Source organism: Peromyscus californicus, unplaced genomic scaffold (assembly GCF_007827085.1).
Source record: "Peromyscus californicus insignis strain IS unplaced genomic scaffold, ASM782708v3 Scaffold_11__1_contigs__length_118956290, whole genome shotgun sequence".
NCBI classification, from domain to species: domain Eukaryota; kingdom Metazoa; phylum Chordata; class Mammalia; order Rodentia; family Cricetidae; genus Peromyscus; species Peromyscus californicus.
Genome location: NW_026294402.1, coordinates 5440834 through 5460210, shown reverse-complemented (window position 1 = coordinate 5460210; position 19377 = coordinate 5440834). Strand labels below are relative to the sequence as shown.

General features: G+C 38.2%; 1 protein-coding gene across 5 annotated transcripts in view; it reads right to left on the bottom strand.

Annotated features, from left to right (window-relative positions):
• Positions 1-19377, bottom strand: part of Trpc6 (transient receptor potential cation channel subfamily C member 6) — a 116376-nt gene that overhangs the window by 22200 nt on the left and 74799 nt on the right. For all 5 annotated transcript variants that reach the window (XM_052751899.1, XM_052751892.1, XM_052751882.1 and 2 more), the window contains one exon: positions 2279-2495. In XM_052751899.1, the coding sequence (XP_052607859.1) occupies positions 2279-2495 (217 nt within the window). The remainder of the gene's footprint in view (positions 1-2278; positions 2496-19377) is intronic.

The window sequence follows — 19377 nt, the reverse complement described above, 5'->3', positions numbered from 1 at the left end:
TTATCTCTAATACTATCAATAAAATTTATTTCCTTTTCAAAATTATGTCTTGGATTTAAAGATATATCTCTTATCTAATAGGAAATGCTTACCATATATAAAAAACAGATAATACCTAGTGAAAAGTTTAATAATTATCTGAGACTCTGAGTCTGTCCAATGCTCCAATTCCTTATTGTATATTTTACTTATACTAATTTATTAAAAAAAAAACCTCAGAACTCTTAGTGTAATAAGATAGAGACTATAAAATAGTATTTACTCTTAAGTCATAGAACAGAGATAGAATACATCTCTTCCAGTTTTGTCAATTAAATTAGAAAAGAGTTAAAGAAAAGTCAGGTTCTGTCATGTGTCCCAGATCAACATTACTTTAGTAAAACCAAGGGAAAACTATGAAATCAAGTGCTTTAGAAGTTTTCAATAATTCAGTAGCTGTTGAATTACCTTACAAAGGTAAAAATAAGCATACTGCAATTGTTATACTACTTCCTAATATTTCAGCTGGTCATCCATTGGGCTCAAATGTGAAGAAGCCCAGAAGACACGGATGCCCTAGAAGTGACATAAACTGACTGAAGGTATTTCTCTGGGTGACTAAGAGGGACAGCTGATAGAGCAGACCTAACAGATTGTGGGAGGTTCTGTACCAAGAGCCTTTGTGTCTTCTCTTCATACTCCACACAGTTCCAGAGGGAATTTCATACAGCCATGGCCTTAAGAGTCATGTGAAAATGAAGAATTTCTGGAAATTTATCTATGGCCAGACTTATTCCAGGAGTCATTCTCCATATGACTCAGTTGACGTTTATCCCTGGAAATGCTAGGACATTTCATAATTAACCATGAATTTAATGAGCAGTTTTTCATGGTCCCCATTCTAACCCTGGGCATCTCTATCCCCCTACCCCCTAGAGGACAGTAACCACCTTCTAATACACAACGCTCCCTGTAAACACATAACAATTATCAAGTTATTCGCAGTTTAATCTTTAAGCCACTCCCAGGTCCTCTCCCACAGATGCTGAACTCAGATAACTCTTGTCATTAGGTTCACTGCAGTTGGACCCAGCCTCTGGGCTCATCCCCCCACCTTCAAGCTTCCCTCTACCTCAAAACCACTGAGACATTTCTGAAATGTGCTCTGACCCATCAGCAGCAGCCACTGGAAATCACCCTCTGACCATTTCACCACCCACCTCTATCACCCACATCCACGAAGCCCCCAGACACCAGCCAGGAGGAGTTCACAATATTTCAAGTGGTCCAGTCTTATTATAGTTCCTCATCTCAACACCTGGTGCTCCCATGCCTCTGTGTCTGTATCCCCCAAACGCTTGGTCTGGTTAGCATGTCTTTATCCTCAAAGCCTTAATTAAAGGTGCCATTGATATTTAGGGAGGACTTCCCTGCTCCTTCTGCATCCTACCTCATTAATATTTAAATGCCCAATCTGTGCTTCTGTAGTATCTTAACAGGTCCTCAATTATAGCATTTTTCATGAATGAGATTTAACTATTGACTTTTTTATTTGTTACCCAGATTACTTCCTTGAATGGAAAGACTACATCCCACTCAACTTAGTATCCTTATTACCCAATGACAGCTATTGAATGTGTTTATTCATAAATATCCAAGAAAGATATTTTTCTCACATGCATTGTATTTAGTGGCAATTCACAGGTGTAAGTGGATTCTAAAGACAAATCAAATCCTATAGTGCTTCAAACTGAATTCCTCATCTTTCACAAGCTACCTGAGGAAGTGAGTTACTTAACGCCCACATAATTCAATAAAATAGATGTTATTATATATAGAAGACTGGATATCTGAGAGGCTGTGTGGCCTGATGTATGGTAAGGGCTTTAAACAATTCCTGGTACATAATAAATTTTCAATCAAAATGAGTAGCTCCTAGTTTTAGTTTCTCTTAAATCCCAACATAAAATAACTCAGTTGTTTTCAAGCTTGAAATCAAAGCCATCCCAAACTGCACATGGGAGATTGTCCTTATTGGTGGTGGGTTTGATTAATGGTATACTGCTGGTTTTCTTCCTTTTGGGGAGAGGGAATACAATTATCACAGGGCATATGAAGAGACTGACATTGGTAATAAGGGCACCATAGCAACTGTGTAAGATCACAAAGAAAGTCACGGTGCATGGAACACTGCTTCCTACTGCATACATTTGTATAACTGATAGTGTGGGAGAATCAGCATGATTCAGTCCAACTGCTAAGGCTGCAAAAAGGAACAAGACAGAAAATCAGTCTTTACCTATTACCCAGGATATAATGAGCATCTCCATCCATGAGAAGCAGGATGTTTTCATCCTGAACAGCTGTCTTGCATTATCTGTGCTGGTTTCATTAGGGAGGAGCTTGGTGCCTTCAAATCTGTCAGCTGCATTCATGACAAGCAGCCCGAGGAAAATGGTGAAGGAAGCTGCATGTGCTACAAACTTCATGAATGGTCCACGCATTATCTTCCCCATCTGCCACAACACACATCAACAGAAAAATCTTAATAATGTTCTCTCTCTCTCTCTCTCTCTCTCTCTCTCTCTCTCTCTCTCTCTCTCTCTCTCTCTCTCTCTCTCTCTCTCCCTCCCTCCCTCCCTCCCTCCCTCCCCCCCCCTCTCTCTCTCTCTCTCACACACACACACACACACACACACACACACACACACACACACATGCACACAACATCTGCATATTTCAATGCTCTCCTAAAATAGCCATATATATTTTTATGATTAGTAACAGAGCAATTATTTTCATGTTGTTGTAAAATTTTGGTCATGTTCTTCTACTTGCTGATGTTTCTAATAATTGAAAACTAATTTCACAATCAAGAATTTTTAAACTCCTAGGCTGGAGAGATGGCCCAGTGCGTTAAGCAACAATTAAGAGTGTCTGCTGCTCTTCCAGAAGACCCAAATCTATACCCCGACACCCTCATTGGGTGGCTCACAACCACCTGTAACTCCATCTTAGGGGATCCGATGCCATTTTCTGATCTTCTTCAGGCACTCACACATACATGTCAGACTCACAAATGCACACAGGTGCATACATAAAATAAATCTTTTAGGAAAAGAACACTTAAATTCTTGAGGTGTTGTTAATGTTGGTTCAAATGCAGAGGACACCATCAGCACACTCATAAGGAGCAAACTCATTTAGTGAGCCTAAGCATGGAAGAAGCAGCAGTGAAAGCATTAAGCCAGTCTGCATTATAAAGCGTAGACCCTGAGTTTTGTCTCCTGCGTGATTCACTGACAAACATGGAGCTCAGGCTTGGGATGATGCTGATGTCTTGTGGATACTGTCAGGGCATAAAAGTCATGAAGATCAACACAATGTCTCCCCGGAGGACAGGACACATTGGAGCCACAGGCTCAAAGGACACTGACTTTAAAGTTCAGCATTTGGGGATCAGGTTTCAGCTTCATCATTTTGTTTGCTGGGTGACAAAGAGTACATTTCTTGCCTAATGTGAAAACTGAATGCTTCCTATGAAATAGATAGGTGATAAAACCTACTATGTCACTGCACTATTGGATTAATTTCTGTCTGAAATGTGGCCTTGGCAGTGGGAGAGTCTAGGTTATACCTCAAGGCTCTGGACATCCTCTAAAATGATAAATGAAACCCATTAAAATCAGGGATAAGCATACATAATACACAATGATACACCTGTTAAAATGTGATAAAACCCATAATTTTTACATATTGAAAAAATTAAAAGTTTGGTGATTTTTAAAGCAAGCAGACAAATGAAAGCAAAAAAAAAAAAAAAAAGAGCAACTTTCCAGGAGGTTAAAGCAGTATATTTGAATCCTCATATCCTTTATTATTACAGGAAACTGAACAGGCTCTGGCTATGTAGCCTTGAGTTGGGATAGCCTTGAGTTGGGATACTCTAGCCTCTGCCATTGACGGCTAAACTCATAGGCACGTGCACAGTTGGCTGTATCTCTTTTTAAAATGAGGAGATTTGGGTATGTCTCAATGAAGTTTAAGAATTGAGCAGTTATTTTAGAAAAGTTTGTCATCCATATTTTGGGATATAAATAAATTTATAATATATAACTATAGATAGAAGTATTTTATTGAGTAAGTTGCCAAAAAATTCAATAGCCTAGCTAATTATTGAATTAAATACATTAAAATAAACACACTCAAGTTCTTAAGTTGCATCACTAAGTCATTTATTTGTGTTCTTTCTGATTGTTTAAACATTAATGTAGACACTTAGGGCTATAAACTTCCCTCTTAGAATTGCTTCCCCTGTCTTTAAATAGTTGGATTTTTTGGGTTTTTTTTGTTTTTGTTGTTGTTGTTGTTTTGTTTTGATTTTTTGTAATGGGCTTGAAGGGATGGTACAGTTAGCATTCACAGACAACACCACACACCAGTCATGAAGGCAGCAGGAGTGATGGGAAAGAACCTGGAGGTGAAGGCCTGGAGTGTTTATGAGGCAGCCTTAGACCACCTCTTCTCAGTAGGCATGGTTGGAGACAGAGAGACTCACTAGCTGACCCCTGACTGGCTTTGTTATTTACTTTCCTTTACTAGCCAGGCTGTTGTTGGCCAGGGTTTGCTTAGAGCTATATCTATTACGCTATACAAAAAAAAAAAAAAAAAAAAAATAGATCCAAGTGGATCAAAGACCTCACTCTGAAATGTGAAGAACTAGAACTGCTAGAAGAAAACATTGACAGTAACCTACAAGACACAGGTGTAAGAAAGAACTTTCTGAACACGACTGTATTAGCCAAGTATTTAAGGCCAGCAACTGACAACTGGGACTTAAACAAGTTTCTCTACAGCTTATGAAACAATTAAGTAAGGAGCAACCCACAGAACTGGAGAGAGTCTTTGCCAGCTATATACATGACAAAGGATTACTATCCAGAATATTCAAAGAACTCAGTAAACAAAGAGTCAAGGAAACAAATAAGTAGCATTACATTGACTAAGCAGGCTGTGTTTATGTATTTAGGAATACACATAACAATTAATAAAAAAAGACAAATTTGAAGGAGAGTAATGAGGGACATATGGAAATGCTTGGAGAGGGGAAAAAGCAAAGGGAAATGAGTTATTATAATCTCAGAAAGTCTTTTAAAAATATTTTTAAATGGGCTAGGGATCTAAAGTGTTCTCCATATTAGAAATGGCTAAGAAGTATCTCAAAAAGTGTTTATCACCTTAGCAATTAGGGAAATGGAAATTTAAAGAAACTTTGAGATTTCATCTCACCTCGGTCAAAATAACTAAAATTAGCAAAAGTACTTACAATAAATGCTAGCAAGATTGTAGAGAAAGAGAAACTCTCATTCTCTGTAGATGGAGGTGAAGACTTGTGTAGCCTCTCTGGAAATCAGTATGTAGAACCCTCAAAGCACTAAAAATAAATCTACCATATGGCTCAGGTTGGCACACCACTCCTTGGCATATGCCCAATGTGGTGAGATATTGTGTACCCTAATAAACTTGCCTGAGAATCAGAGGACAGAGCCAGCCACATCAGACATAGAGGTCAGGCAGTAGTGGCACATACCCTTAATCCTATCACTAGGGAGGCAGAGATCTGTCTGGATCTCTGTGAGTTCAAGGCCACAATGGAAACAGAGCCAGGCAGTGGTGGCACATGCCTTTAATCCCAATACTGGAAAGCACACACACCTTTAATCCCAGGAAGTGATGTCTTGGCAGAGAAAGGTATATAAGGTGTGAGGAAACAGGAACTCACTCTTTTTAGGCTGAGGATTTTGTAGAGGTAAGAACTAGTGGCTGGGTGCTCTGCTTCTCAGATCTTTTGGCTTTCACCCTGACATCTGGCTCTGGGTTTTTATATTATAAGACCTTTTAAGATTTGTATTATATCTGGTGCCCAATGTGGGGCATGAATTAATGAACTCATGAAAAAGCCGCTTGCCTGAGGCTCAGGCTCGAGCTACATGGAGCCAGAATCTCCATCTTGACTGGGCCTGGAGTCCTTAACCTACTGGCTAAGTTTCTGTTGCAACCTCTCTGTAGCAAGCTCCCCAGGCTCAAGCTCCCAACACCCCAGAACTAGTTGCTTTTGCAAGTTCTCCAGTGCAGAAAGCTGGCTTTTGGGCTGCTTTTCTCACCTGGTGGGTTTTGGCTTTCCTTGGGCCCCTTCCTCAGGCTGCTGCCACACTGTCATCTGAATTGTCATTATCAGCAGATTTGGTGAGTCAATTAAGATTTCTTAAAGGGAGAAATTAGGTAAAAGAAAGTTTTTCCCATATTAAAAAATGGGAAACATTTTTACAATGGATGGAATATGGTCTCTGTTTGATAATACAATTGAAAGTAGAACAATTAAATGAGAGGATAATTAATGTAGATGGTATTTATGTAACATCAATTATAAATATTATTTGTTTGATCATTTTGTTTTATTTTAAAAAGTTGGTTAATATGAGTGCCAAGATAAAAGTTTTAGAAAAACTTGTTAAAACAGATCATAGAGATATTCAGACCCAGACAGAAGAATTTAAAGGTGGACCAATCTCAGCACTGCATTATATGGTTACAGAGGAATAGCCTAAGGCTTTCAAGCAGCCAAACTTAATCTATCCAGTAACCCACAGGAACTGCCAAATGCTCAAGGTTGTATAAGAGCTGATTGGACTCCTGTGTAAATGTTAGATTTGAGGAGATTCAAAGAAGCATATGGTATGCATTCCCCATTTGTGAATCAGATGTTAAACTGGTGGTCAACTTGTAATAGAATTATCCCTCAAGACTGGAGAGATTTGGTTACAGCTGTCCTAGAAGCTGGTCCACAATTGCAATGGAGGACTTGGTGGAAGGATGAGGCTAAGGCCATTGAACAATGAAGTAGGGCTAGAGGTATGGAAATCTCCCAAGATCAACTTCTTGGAGAGGGAGATTATGCTAATATAGAAAGACAATCTCAATATGATGACCACATCCTAGCTTTATGCCAAATTGCAGCCTTGAATGCTTGGGACAGAATGAAGAAGTAGGAAAGAAAATTGAGTCATTTACAAATGTTATACAGGGCCCAAAAGAAACCTTCACCAATTTCTTACAAAGGCTGTCTACGGCAGTAAATAGAATGATATCAAATTCAGAAGCTAGACAGATAATAATTAAATATCTGGCTTTTAAAAATGATAATGTACAATGCAAAAGAATAATTAGGCCATTAAAGGCAAGCTCAGCACCCTTGGAGGAATGGATCTGAGATACAATTAATATTGAATCTCATGACCATAATGATACTCGGTTAGAAGAGGTGATTTCCAGAGATTTGAAGAAAAATAGTAATGTCAGATTATGGTGATATTTTATTTGTACTGAAATGTGGTTTTATTTGTATGTTAATAAATAAAGTTGCCTGGGGGTCAGAACTAATAACAAGCCATCACAGAAGCTGGGCAGTGGTGGTGCATGCCTTTAATCCCAGCACTTGGTAGGCAGAGCTAGGTAGATTTCTGTGTGTTCAAGGATACATCCAGCATTGGAGACACAGGCCTTTAATCTCAATACCAACCATAGAAGACCTGGAGGTCTGTACAGACAGGCAGTGACGAGGCAGTCATATGGTTGGGTTTACAACCAATGAGAAGGCAGAACAGAAAGTCTTTATAAAGGCAGACACACAGGAAGTAGGTCTCTTTCAGAGAGGTAGGACCACCGCGATAGTGAAGGGCAAGGTTTTTAGCTCTTAGCTATTTCTCTGACCTCTTGGCTTTTATTTCTGTATTGGCTCTGTGTTTCTTAGTTAATAAGACGGTTGGTTACTTCTACATCAGATGTTTTAAATGTGGTAAACAAGGTCACCTAAAAAGGGACTGTAAACAGGATGTTCCTAGAAACAATGTTTTTTTCAAAGAATAATCCCAACAGAATGTCCCTCCCTGCTGGAGTGTGCAGAAGGTGTGGCAAAGGCAGATATTGGACTAATAAATGTAGATCAACAAGGGACAGACAAGGTAATCCTTTGCTTTGCTATCAGGAAACTCCCTGACAGGCCTCTCGGAGGCCCCCATAACAAATTCAGTTCAGTCCTTTCATGCCATCATGGGTGAAACCCATTCTCAGAGCAATTTAAGAACCTATTACAAAAAGCCATACTGCTCAGGGTGATAGAACAGCTATAGAAGAGAGAACAAAATATTCAGGAGAAACTATAAAGCAAATTTTTTGGCAAACTTCTATAAATGAACAAAGACCAAAATTAAAAATACAAACAAATGGCATTATCACTGAAGGTCTTGTTGACACAGGTGCGGACATAACAACAATTACATACGGAATCTTTTTTTTTTTTTTTTTTTTTGGTTTTTCGAGACAGGGTTTCTCTGTGTAGCTTTGCGCCTTTCCTGGAACTCACTTGGTAGCCCAGGCTGGCCTTGAACTCACAGAGATCCGCCTGCCTCTGCCTCCCAAGTGCTGGGATTAAAGGCGTGCGCCACCACCACCCCGGCTACATACGGAATCTTGGCAAGCAAATTGGCCTCTTCAGGAGGTAGATGTTCAGCTTTTAAGGATTGGAACATTATCTCAAGTAAAACAGAGTGCAAGATGGGTCAAATGTATCAGGCCAGGAGGACAAGAGAAGAAAATTAAAGCCATATAGAGTTATGAATCTATGGGGCCATGACTTATTGCAACAATGAAATACTCAGATTAACATTCCTTCAATCTCAGAAACAAACCATAAACTAACATATGGTTCTGGGAAAAAATATTAGAAGGTATTATAAAAAACAGCCACCGACCATCCATACTGTACAAGAACAGAGCACAACAGCTGCTGATCTTTCAAAGACACCAACAGCCTTACCTTTAAAATGACTAACAGACAAGCCCGTATGGGTTCAGAAATGGCCTTTAATAACAGAGAAACTACAGGCCTTAGAACAGCTGGTACAAGAGCAGTTGACTGCTCAGTATATTGAAGAATCAACCAGCCCTTGGAATTCTCCTGTAATTGTTATTAAAAAGAAATTTGGTAAGTGGATAATGGTAACAGATCTAAGAGCTATTAACAAGGTAAATCAGTCACTGGGCTCTCTACAATTTGGAATTCCTTTGCCTACTCTGTTACCAAAAGGTTGGTCTCTTATAGTTATCAATTTAAAAGACTGTTTCTTCTCAATACCCTTACATGAAAAATACAGAGAAAAATTTGCTTTCACAGTGCCTGCTTATAATAATTCTCAGCCTGTTAAGAGATATCAATGGATGGTTAACCCAGAGGGAATGTTAAATAGCCCAACATTGTGCCAATATTTTGTATGACAGCTGTTGGAAGTAATATGTAAACAATTTTCTCAATCTATAGTTTACCATTTCATGGGTGACATTTTACTAGCTGATTCAAATGTAGATACTTTAGAGTGTTTGAAGAAGTAAAGAAAAATTTGCCTTGTTGGGGATTACAAATTGCTCCTGAAAAGATACAAAGAGGAGATTCTATTAATTATTTAGGATATAAAAGAGGTTTACAAAAAATTAAACCCCAAAAGGTACAAATTGGAGATATCAATTACAGACTGTTAATGACTTTCAAAGATTATTAGGAGACATTTCCAATGTATGGACCATTATTAGGGTAAAAAGTGATGAACTGAGTAATTTGTTCAAAACCTTAGAGGGTGACAAGGACTTAAATAGTCCAAGAGAATTACTAGCTGAAGCTGAGAAAGAATTGGCCTTGAGGGAAAAGAAAATACAGGATGCACATGTGGATTGTTTGGATCCAAAGTCTGATTGCATTTTGGTTATTTTACCCTCTAAGCATTCTCCTACAGGAATATTAATGCAGAGGGAAGATATTATATTGGAATGGATATTTCTACCAAATGAACAGTAAAAACTTAAAAATTTTTGTGGAAAAGATCTCTGACTTGATTTTAAAAGGAAAATTGAGACTTCTTCAATTAGCAGGAATAGACCCAGCAGAAATTGTAGTAACTTTAACTAAGGATGAAGTTGAAAAATTATGGGCAGAAAGTGAACCTTGGCAATGAGCTCGCATTAATTTTTGGGGAGAGATTAATAGCAAATATCCCAAAGAGATAGAATTCAACTTATAAAGATAGCTAACTGAATCATGCCTTGCATTGTACAGGAAACACAAATATCTGGAGCCCCTACACTTTATACAGATGCAAGTCAAAAAGGAAAGGCAGATTACAAATCAGAAAATTTAAGTAAAGTGGTTCAAAGTCCTCATAACTCTGTCCAAAAATCAGAATTATATGCCATTCTGATGCTATTAATGGATTTTTTGGAACCTCTCAACATAGTTATTGACTCTCAGTATGCTGAAAGAGTGGTCTTACATATAGAAACTGCTGAATTTATCTCTGATGAGTCATAATTAGCTTTGTTATTTATTCAGTTACAAGAAAAAATCAGGAATAGGAATCATACTTATAAATAACTCACATCTGATCCCACATGGGTCTACCAGGCCCTCTAGCACAAGGTAATGATGAGATTAATAAACTCTTGATAGGAAATGTGCTGAAGGCTTCAGAATTTCATAAAAACATCATGTAAATAGTAAGAGTTTAAAAATTGATTTTTCTATAATCTGGCAACAATCCAAGGAAATTATAAGAAAATGTCCTACTTGTTCTTTATACAATCAAACTCCACTACCAGCAGGATGTAACCCAAAGGGTACTCAGAGGAATAAAATCTGGCAGATGGATGTGTTTCATTTTGAAGAATTTGGAAAATTGAAATATGTACACCACACCAATGATACCTATTCAGGATTTCAATGGGCAACTGCTCTGTGTTCTGAAAGAGCTGATTCTGTAATCAAGCATTTGCTAGATGTTATGGCCATAATGGGTATACCTGCACAAATTAAAACTGCCAATACTTCAGCATATGTCTCTGGTAAAATGAAACAGTTTTTTGTTTATTACAATATAAAGCATATTACAGATATACCACACAATCTTACAGGCCAAGAAGTCATAGAAAGATCAAATTGAATTTTAAATGATATGCTAAATAAACGGGAAGGTGTAACAACCACTCCCACCCCAAAAAATAAATTGCATAATGTTTTATTAATTTTGAATTTTCTCAATACTAAGGAGAAAGGAAAGACAGTTGCAGAGACACATTGGATAATAGGAAAAACTACAGAATTAAATCAGCCTATATACTTTAAAGATGAGCTGACCTCAGAATAAAAATTAGGATATGTATTTAATGGGGATGAGGTTTAGCTTTTGTTTCTACAGGTGAAGAAAAGCTATGGATACCATCAAAATTGATAAAAGTTCAATTTGAACAAAAGACACTTCTTAATTAGAAGAGGTGATAGTTCATCAATCAACATAACCATTAAATTAACTTATATAACTAATAAATGCTTTTCATTTGGTCAGATATAACTTGCTCAAAAAAACCCTCCAAAGTTAGGGTTAGGGAAGGGTTTTGTTCTTGTCTTTTAGGAAAATGGAGGCATCTAACTATGTAATCTGAAGACCACTGGATAAATGAGACATCTAAAGAAAAAGGACAAGTCATTCAGATTAAATGTCCCAAGAAAAAGATTTGCTGCAGGGAATCATGACCACGCCTAACAGCAAATCTGAAGTCTCCAAAAAGATGATGGGACCCCACAATGATGATTCCATCAGAATGATGATAATGCTACTAAGCTGTAACATACCACCCAAACATTGGCATTGGACTACAAACTGCTCAGGACATTTTCAAGATAGCTAACTGAGATTAACCAGTCTCACAGACTACTCAAGCAAGAACTTCAGACAAGCCCTGTACTTTCCAATTATGCAGAGACTAGACAAATGATACAGCAAACTCTCCCAGGACTTGACAATTAACCCAAAATTTTCTTTTTGGGATTCTCTAAAGATGCCTTTGCCCCCAGACAGCAGGAAGTAATTTTAAGAACACAATGCCCACATTCCCAAGAGATAAGATGGGTAGTTTTTGGTCTTTCAATGAGTTATGGTTTATTGCCATTGTTTAGGATGGTTGGTTACAAACTGTTAATTGTTACTGGACAGAAAAAAAGTTAAACAAAAGAAATTAGATTTTGGGTTCCTGTTTAAAAAAAAAAGAAAAAAAGAGGATATAGATATGGTAAGATAAAAGGTAGATTAATGAAATGTATTCTGAAAAGATAAAAGAAAGAATATGGATATGAAAAGATAAAAAGGTAGATTATTGAATCTACTTTTAGAAAGCAACTACAAGTTTTAAATATTTTACATAGGATTGGATTTTTGTATACTGTATAAAAATTATGTATATAGATACAAATTTGAGATTGATTTTGTTAGAAAATACTGTACATATATTTCTAATCTTGTTCAAGGTATTGTACCTATACACCTTATTTAAATGCATAAGCAGGACACAAAAGGAAGGACTGCTAAACCTTGCCAAGAGAAGGTAGGAAGGCCCTTTAGAAAATCCATCTTCATGCCGGGCGGTGGTGGCGCACGCCTTTAATCCCAGCACTCGGGAGGCAGAGCCAGGCGGATCTCTGTGAGTTCGAGGCCAGCCTGGACTACCAAGTGAGTTCCAGGAAAGGCGCAAAGCTACACAGAGAAACCCTGTCTCGAAAAACCAAAAAAAAAAAAAAAAAAAAAAAAAAAAAAAAAAAAAAAAGAAAATCCATCTTCACAGATGAGTCTGTCAGATATGCTCAGCCTATAGGCCGAGGATGGATGCCCCAATGTTGCAGAGAAATCTTGGGTGACTGTCCAGGCAGCTGGCTGTTTCTGTAATTTCTCATATTTTCTGGAAGTCGCTTGTTTGCACTTCCTGCTTACTTAGTTAATATTATTTCCTTCTTGAGTTTCTGAGGGAGTTGAAAATTAGATAGTTACAGTTCTCCTAGTTAACAAATTTAGAAAAGAAACTCACTAAAGATGTGTAAAGTGTATAAGTTTGGAAGACATCAAAAGGTATTTTTGGCTGGTAATACAAGTTAAGATAGAAAATGAATTAGGTACAAAATGAAGTATTTTCTCTGAATTTGTCAAATGTTAATGAACTGGACATTGTTAATGTAACTCTTGACTGTAAATATTGTATATACTTATTTTACTTATTGTACATAGTTTTTCTTATATTAGTTATAACCTTATATTATTATTTTAGACAAAAAAAGGGGAAATGTGGTGATATACTGTGTACCCTAATAAACTTGCCTGAGGATCAGAGGACAGAGCCAGGCACTAGATCAGACATAGAGGTCAGGCAGTGGTTGCACACACCCTTAATCCTATCACTAGGGAGGCAGATATCTGTCTGGATCTTTGTGAGTTCAAGGCCACAATGAAAACAGAGCCAGGTAATGGTGGCACATGCCTTTAATCCCAGTACTGGGAAGCACATATGCCTTTAATCTGGCCTGATGTCTGGGCAGAGAAAGGTATATAAGGTGTGAGGAAAGAGGAACTCACTCTTTTTAGACTGAGGATTTTGTAGAGGTAAGAACTAGTGGCTGGCTGCTCTTTTTCTCTGATCTGTCAGCTTTCACCCTGATATCTGGCTCTGGGTTTTTTATTATAAGACCTTTTAAAATTTGGGTTACACCCAAAGGACTGGATATCCTATGTCACATAAACTTGCTCATCAACACACATAACCACCTTATTCACAATAGCCAGGAAATGGAACCCTAAATGTCCTTCAAGAGATGAATTGATAATAAAAAAAATGTGGTATGTGTGCACAATATGAAGACAAATGAAGTCATGCAGTTTGCTGGTAAATAGATGGATCTGGAAAAGATTCTATTGAGTGAAGTAATCTAGACTCAGAAAGACAAGAGTTGCGTGTTCTCACTCATCTACCTTTCCTAGCTCCAAATCCTTAGATGTGAGTATACAATACTGAGTAACCACAGAAAGTAAGAAAGTATAAGGAGACCATGGAGAGATCTTGGAAGGGGACTAGCAGAATGTGAATAATATGAAGTGGGAAACTGGAAAGAGGGTTCGAACTGGAAAGGATAGAAGAAGGTCAATACAAGAAGAATAAGAGACAAAGGACAGATAACACCAAAGATATTTGATGAAGCCTCAAGGAATCATATTGTTTTAATTTACCAAAAATTGTAATATATATATATATATATATATATATATGCATATATATATATGCACAATATATAGGAAATTATGCCAATATGACACCTGAGCTGACAATACTCTCCACAAGAACCATAAACTAAGAAAAACCCAAGTAAGCAAGCATAAGAAACTGCACTGCCTTTAAAATGTTCACTCAAGGCAGTCCTCGCTATTCCCCAAACAATATAGATTAGAGATATAGACCTTGGTTCCCTCTCAGGGCTGTGGGTGGTCCCTACTCCTGAAAACAGCCCTTGCTTAAGACACAGGACTTGGATGATTTAAGCTGGGTCTGACTCGAAAAGCCTTTGCTCTGTGGTATAGCTTCCCATATACCATAAAATATTTTTTCCAGTTGCCAAGGGAGGGAAGCAATTAAACAGTCTTACCAAACAGCAATATCTATGAACCATGACAGCTACCAGAAAGGCAAGGCATCCATAAAGTTCCTATAAGTGGCACTCACATATTGGTGGTAACCAGCAACTGTCTATTTGGAATTAAGGCCCATTCAGGAGGAGGGAAATCATACCTGGTACTAGAAACCTGGCCAATTTTCCATAGCTTTTCATAAGTCATGAAGTTTAAAAAAGAATATGACCCCCACTTTCTTAAACTATCATTATTCCTTACTACATCCTAAATTGCATCTTTATACCCACAGGTAAGTGTAGCTACCATCCCTCATGAAAAAAGCCATACTTTACAGCAAATGGAGACCATCACAGAAAACCACAACTGGACACAACACAGAAATCAACAGATCAATCATGGGGAGCCCAGGCCTAATGGATGCACCTACATCACAGCTTCTGCATCCATGGCTCGGGGAACTTCATGGAAATCAGGCAAAAATATTGTAAAAGTCAGAACACCAGAAAGCCTGCTGTGAAACAACTTTTCCTAGAAGTGTCTATATAAACAAGAAAATGATGATACACAAAGAACAACAGGCAAGTATTGACATCTGGGAGAAGGAGAATCAGCCCCTCTCAGGGATAAGGCCTCTTATTGGTTGTTCAAATGCATAGTGGTTGGTCCTGAAATCATACACATACCACCACCATCAAAACAGTATTTCTACATATTTGTGCATATGTATACATATATATGCATATGCACACATATGAATGTATGTAACAATAATAAAGAAAAAGAGGCTACCTGCTGTGGGATGTTCTGTATGGCAAATGTGTTGCTGATTGGTCAATAAATAAATCACTGATTGGCCATTGGCTAGGCAGGAAGTGTAGGTGGGACAAGGAGGAGAATAAAGCTGGGAAGTGGAAGGCTGGGTCAGAGAGCCAGCCGCCATGATGACAAATAGCATGTGAAGATGACGGTAAGCCACGAGCCACGTGGCAAGGTATAAATTTATGGAAATGGATTAATTTAAGCTGTAAGAACAGTTAGCAAGAAGCCTGCCACGGCCATACAGTTTGTAAGTAATATAAGTCTCTGTGTTTACTTGGTTGGGTCTGAGCAGCTGTGGGACTGGCAGGTGAGAGAGATTTGCCCTGACCATGGGCCAGGCAGGAAAACTCTAGCTACAGCTACCAATTTAGGAAATGTGGGGTCATGGAAGGGGTTCAGGCAGGGTGGTTGGGATTGGATAGAGAGAGAAAGGGAATTGGGGAAATTAATGTAATTCTATTTCAACTAAAAACATATTTTAACAAAAGAAAAATTATGTATTTAAAATAATTTAAAAGAAATGCTTCCCTTTAAGCATTATCTACCACAATCTTCTAATTTTTTACCGAAGAACAACTGAAAGACAAGCAAGAGCTTCATGAAGATATATTCCTAAAATTTTAATTTATATTTTTGTGGATATATAAGAAAATCTAAAATGTTTTAAATAAAAGCATCAATTTAGCCAAAGATGCCTCTCACTATTAAAATAAATCAGCTCTATGACCCAGTAATAATGTTCAGTTCATTGCTAATGAGAAAAGCTACACATTTTATCATCATGATTCTGAAGATAAAGAATAGACAATAAAACAGCTTCAGATATGAGGAAAATGCTTTGATAATGCCTATTTAACCTATGCTTGCCTCAGTATTTATAAATCAGGATTAAAAACAGATATCAGAAAGAATTATAACCAGAGAAGAAGAAATCATGAAGAAAATCAGATAATTAATATTCAATTAAAATTTGAGAAATGTGTAAACCCGAGGCAAACCACAAATGGCCTGAGTCAAAGCTTGAGGAGCTAAGGAAGGTATCATGATCTTCACTCACTGCTTACAAGAAAAGAATATTATTTGCTTTAGAATAGTTGTCACAATTGCATGGCCACTGTAGTGGGAGCTGTTTGAGCCATGTCCTGAAGCACCACCCCTAGTGAGGTAGCAGTTGGAAGTGGATGGGCAACCTATGCTCCCACATGGAAGAGTTGGGTGCCAGATAATGGGATTAATCCACTGAGTCTATTTAATGAGCAAAGGAATTTATTTGGGGGCTAACTCACAACCACAGGAGATTTATTGTAGGGTCCAGGAAAGTTGAGCTATGTCCCATGCTGACCTGCCTGGTCCAAGATCTCAGCATCTAAAACCACGAGGTAGGGAAGAGAGAGCGTACATGCACCCCAGGTCTTAAGGGCACCCCAGCAGCCATGCCCCAGAGACATGTACCTCAAGGTCATAGGCAGGTGTAACAGCTACCTACTACCTCACTAGGGGCGGTGCTTCAGGGCATGGCTCAAACAGCCACCCACTGCATGGCCATGGAGTGAGAACAAGGATGATTCAGACACTGCTCTAACTCTTGAAGACTTGGGAAAGAGCAGTAGAGGCGTAACAGACTACAGACACAGTTGCAACCAGTGTTCAGAAGAGAGTTAGTTAGAACACACACTGGCAAGAAATTCTCACTCAAAAGGAGAGAGAAAAGAGAAGATGTTGAAAAATAATATGAGAATTCAGCAGTTAGGTGTAAACCATATTTTCTAAAAGTCAAATCCTAGATCTACCCATTATCAACTGCAACTCTGGGCAGATTTCTTAACTTTTCTATGCTCAAGTTTTCTCGTCTGTAGAATTGGAAGTTAGCATGAAAATTCATGCTTCTGAAGGTCTTTTATTAGTATCTGGCTACGGGGTGTGTTTGGGGAATATTTTGTACTGTTACTGTAAGGGACCAGGGGAGTTTTAAATATTGAGTAATGTAGAGCTTTCAAATCTTATACTAAGGTAAGGAGGGGGTGGGGTAAAAATAACTAAAATTCATTATATAATATATGAAACTGTCAGACAAAAAATTTAAATTTAAAAAGAATTTATCATTCCTCTAAAAAACAGGAATGGTGCCAACAAGATGACTAAGCAGGGGAAGGTGCTTAGGTTCTTGTTGCTCAGACCTGACAACCTGAGCTCAATCCCTGGAACCCATGAGGGTCAAAAGAAAGAAGATACTTCACAATGCTGCCCTGTGATCTCCCAACATGCTTTATCACAGAGAGAGAGAGAGAGAGAGAGAGAGAGAGAGAGAGAGAGAGAGAGAGAGGAGGGGGGTAAATGTTTTTCAATCAATTGGAATGGGAATATAACCTTTATAAGAAAATATGCACTATAAATATCATTTCTAATAATCTATTATTGCTAATGTCGTCAATGTGTACTTTATATATGGTCAAGTTTTGGTCTCATGTCTTCTAAGGGGGAAATTCCATGATGGTGAACTTTGCTCTCATGAGAAAATACCATGTTTCCAGTAGTCCCTAACGCCATCATTGTAAATAGTCAGGAAGTTCCCGCTGTGTAAGAGACCTTGTAGCAGCATCCTAACAGGAGTCAGCTTGAGGTCCCTCAGCATGATAAGACAACGTGCTGGAAATGCTGATGTGTGTTCTCTCCCTCATAACAAATGCCTATAATGGGTCCTGCCTGTGTCTACGAACTGCACTCATCGCCTGATGTGTCTGCCCGGAAGAGATGGAAGAGAGGGCCCAGACGACGTGCATTGCTGAATTATTTCAGTCAGCCTCTCAGATTTGTGACTTACACAGAGCTAGAAAGTGGCTTCAAAAATATGAAGAAAAGTTTGCTAGCAATGCAGCCTCTGACCCTATGTGCCTGTTAGCAGAGTGATAAGTCAGTGTTGCCCAGGCTTAGTGGAATGGACTTGTAGGCCCAGCTATGGCACAATTTCACTGGAAGATTGCAAGTTCCTGGCCTGAATGGGCAACTTGGTGAGGCCCTGTCTCAAACAGTTCAAAGAGAATTAAAGATGCAGCTCAGTGTAGGATGTTTGCCTGGCATGTCCATGGTCTTAGATTCAACACGCAGTCCAAACAAACTAACAAACAAAAACAAAAAAAACTCTTCAGTCTTATTTGAATATTCACCAGAAAAGCAAGGCCCAGTTTTCACCAAGGCCCAGGCAAACAGAGTATGCTTAGAAAGTGGGTGACCACTGCTGCATATTTCCAGTGAACTTTCTCCTTGATATAGCTGGCATTTACTGAAACACGCCTCATAATAGCATTTGTACTCTTGTTCTCTGGTTATATAAGGTAATATATATACGAAATTTATCTCTTATCTCAAATACTATCTCAGGAGAAACAAAGAAAGGAACAATGATCGAATTTTATGAAACCTTTGATAGATGAGCTCAATAAAACTAGGGCTAAGTTAAAATGCATAAATTATGTGTATCTATATGCCTAGAGAAAAAAATAAGGAAATAACTTAATAGAGTGACATTTTATTTCACACATAAATAGTGACAGTATTTTGTTTCAGGTGAATTTTCTGTTTTTTTTTTCTTTTTCTGTTTCTGTTTCCCATTGGAAATAAGCAATATTTTTAGAATATTAAAAAGAATAAGTCTGTGAAGTGCTTGTTCCTAAATAGGATATTTATAATACACTGTCACCTCCCAAGGCTCAGGAATCATCCTGATAGAAGAGAGAAAGGAGTGTTTGAGTCATAGATGGTGAATTGCTGCAGCCCAACAGTGTCTTCTGGACATGACAGGGCCATTGCACATGTGAGCTCAAAGCGATTGTGCAGCTTCCACAAGACCTTCACAAAACAAGCCAGATGAAACCTCAGCATGTTGTTGGGGTGGAGGCAGGAGAATGGCATGAAGTCCCACAGTAGCTGAAGAGCTACTGGCAATTGATGGCTGCTGGAGCGGGATATTTTCTTCAGAGATGGAACCACTGAGAGGCTGTCTATGTTCCAGTAGACCATCTACACCCATGTT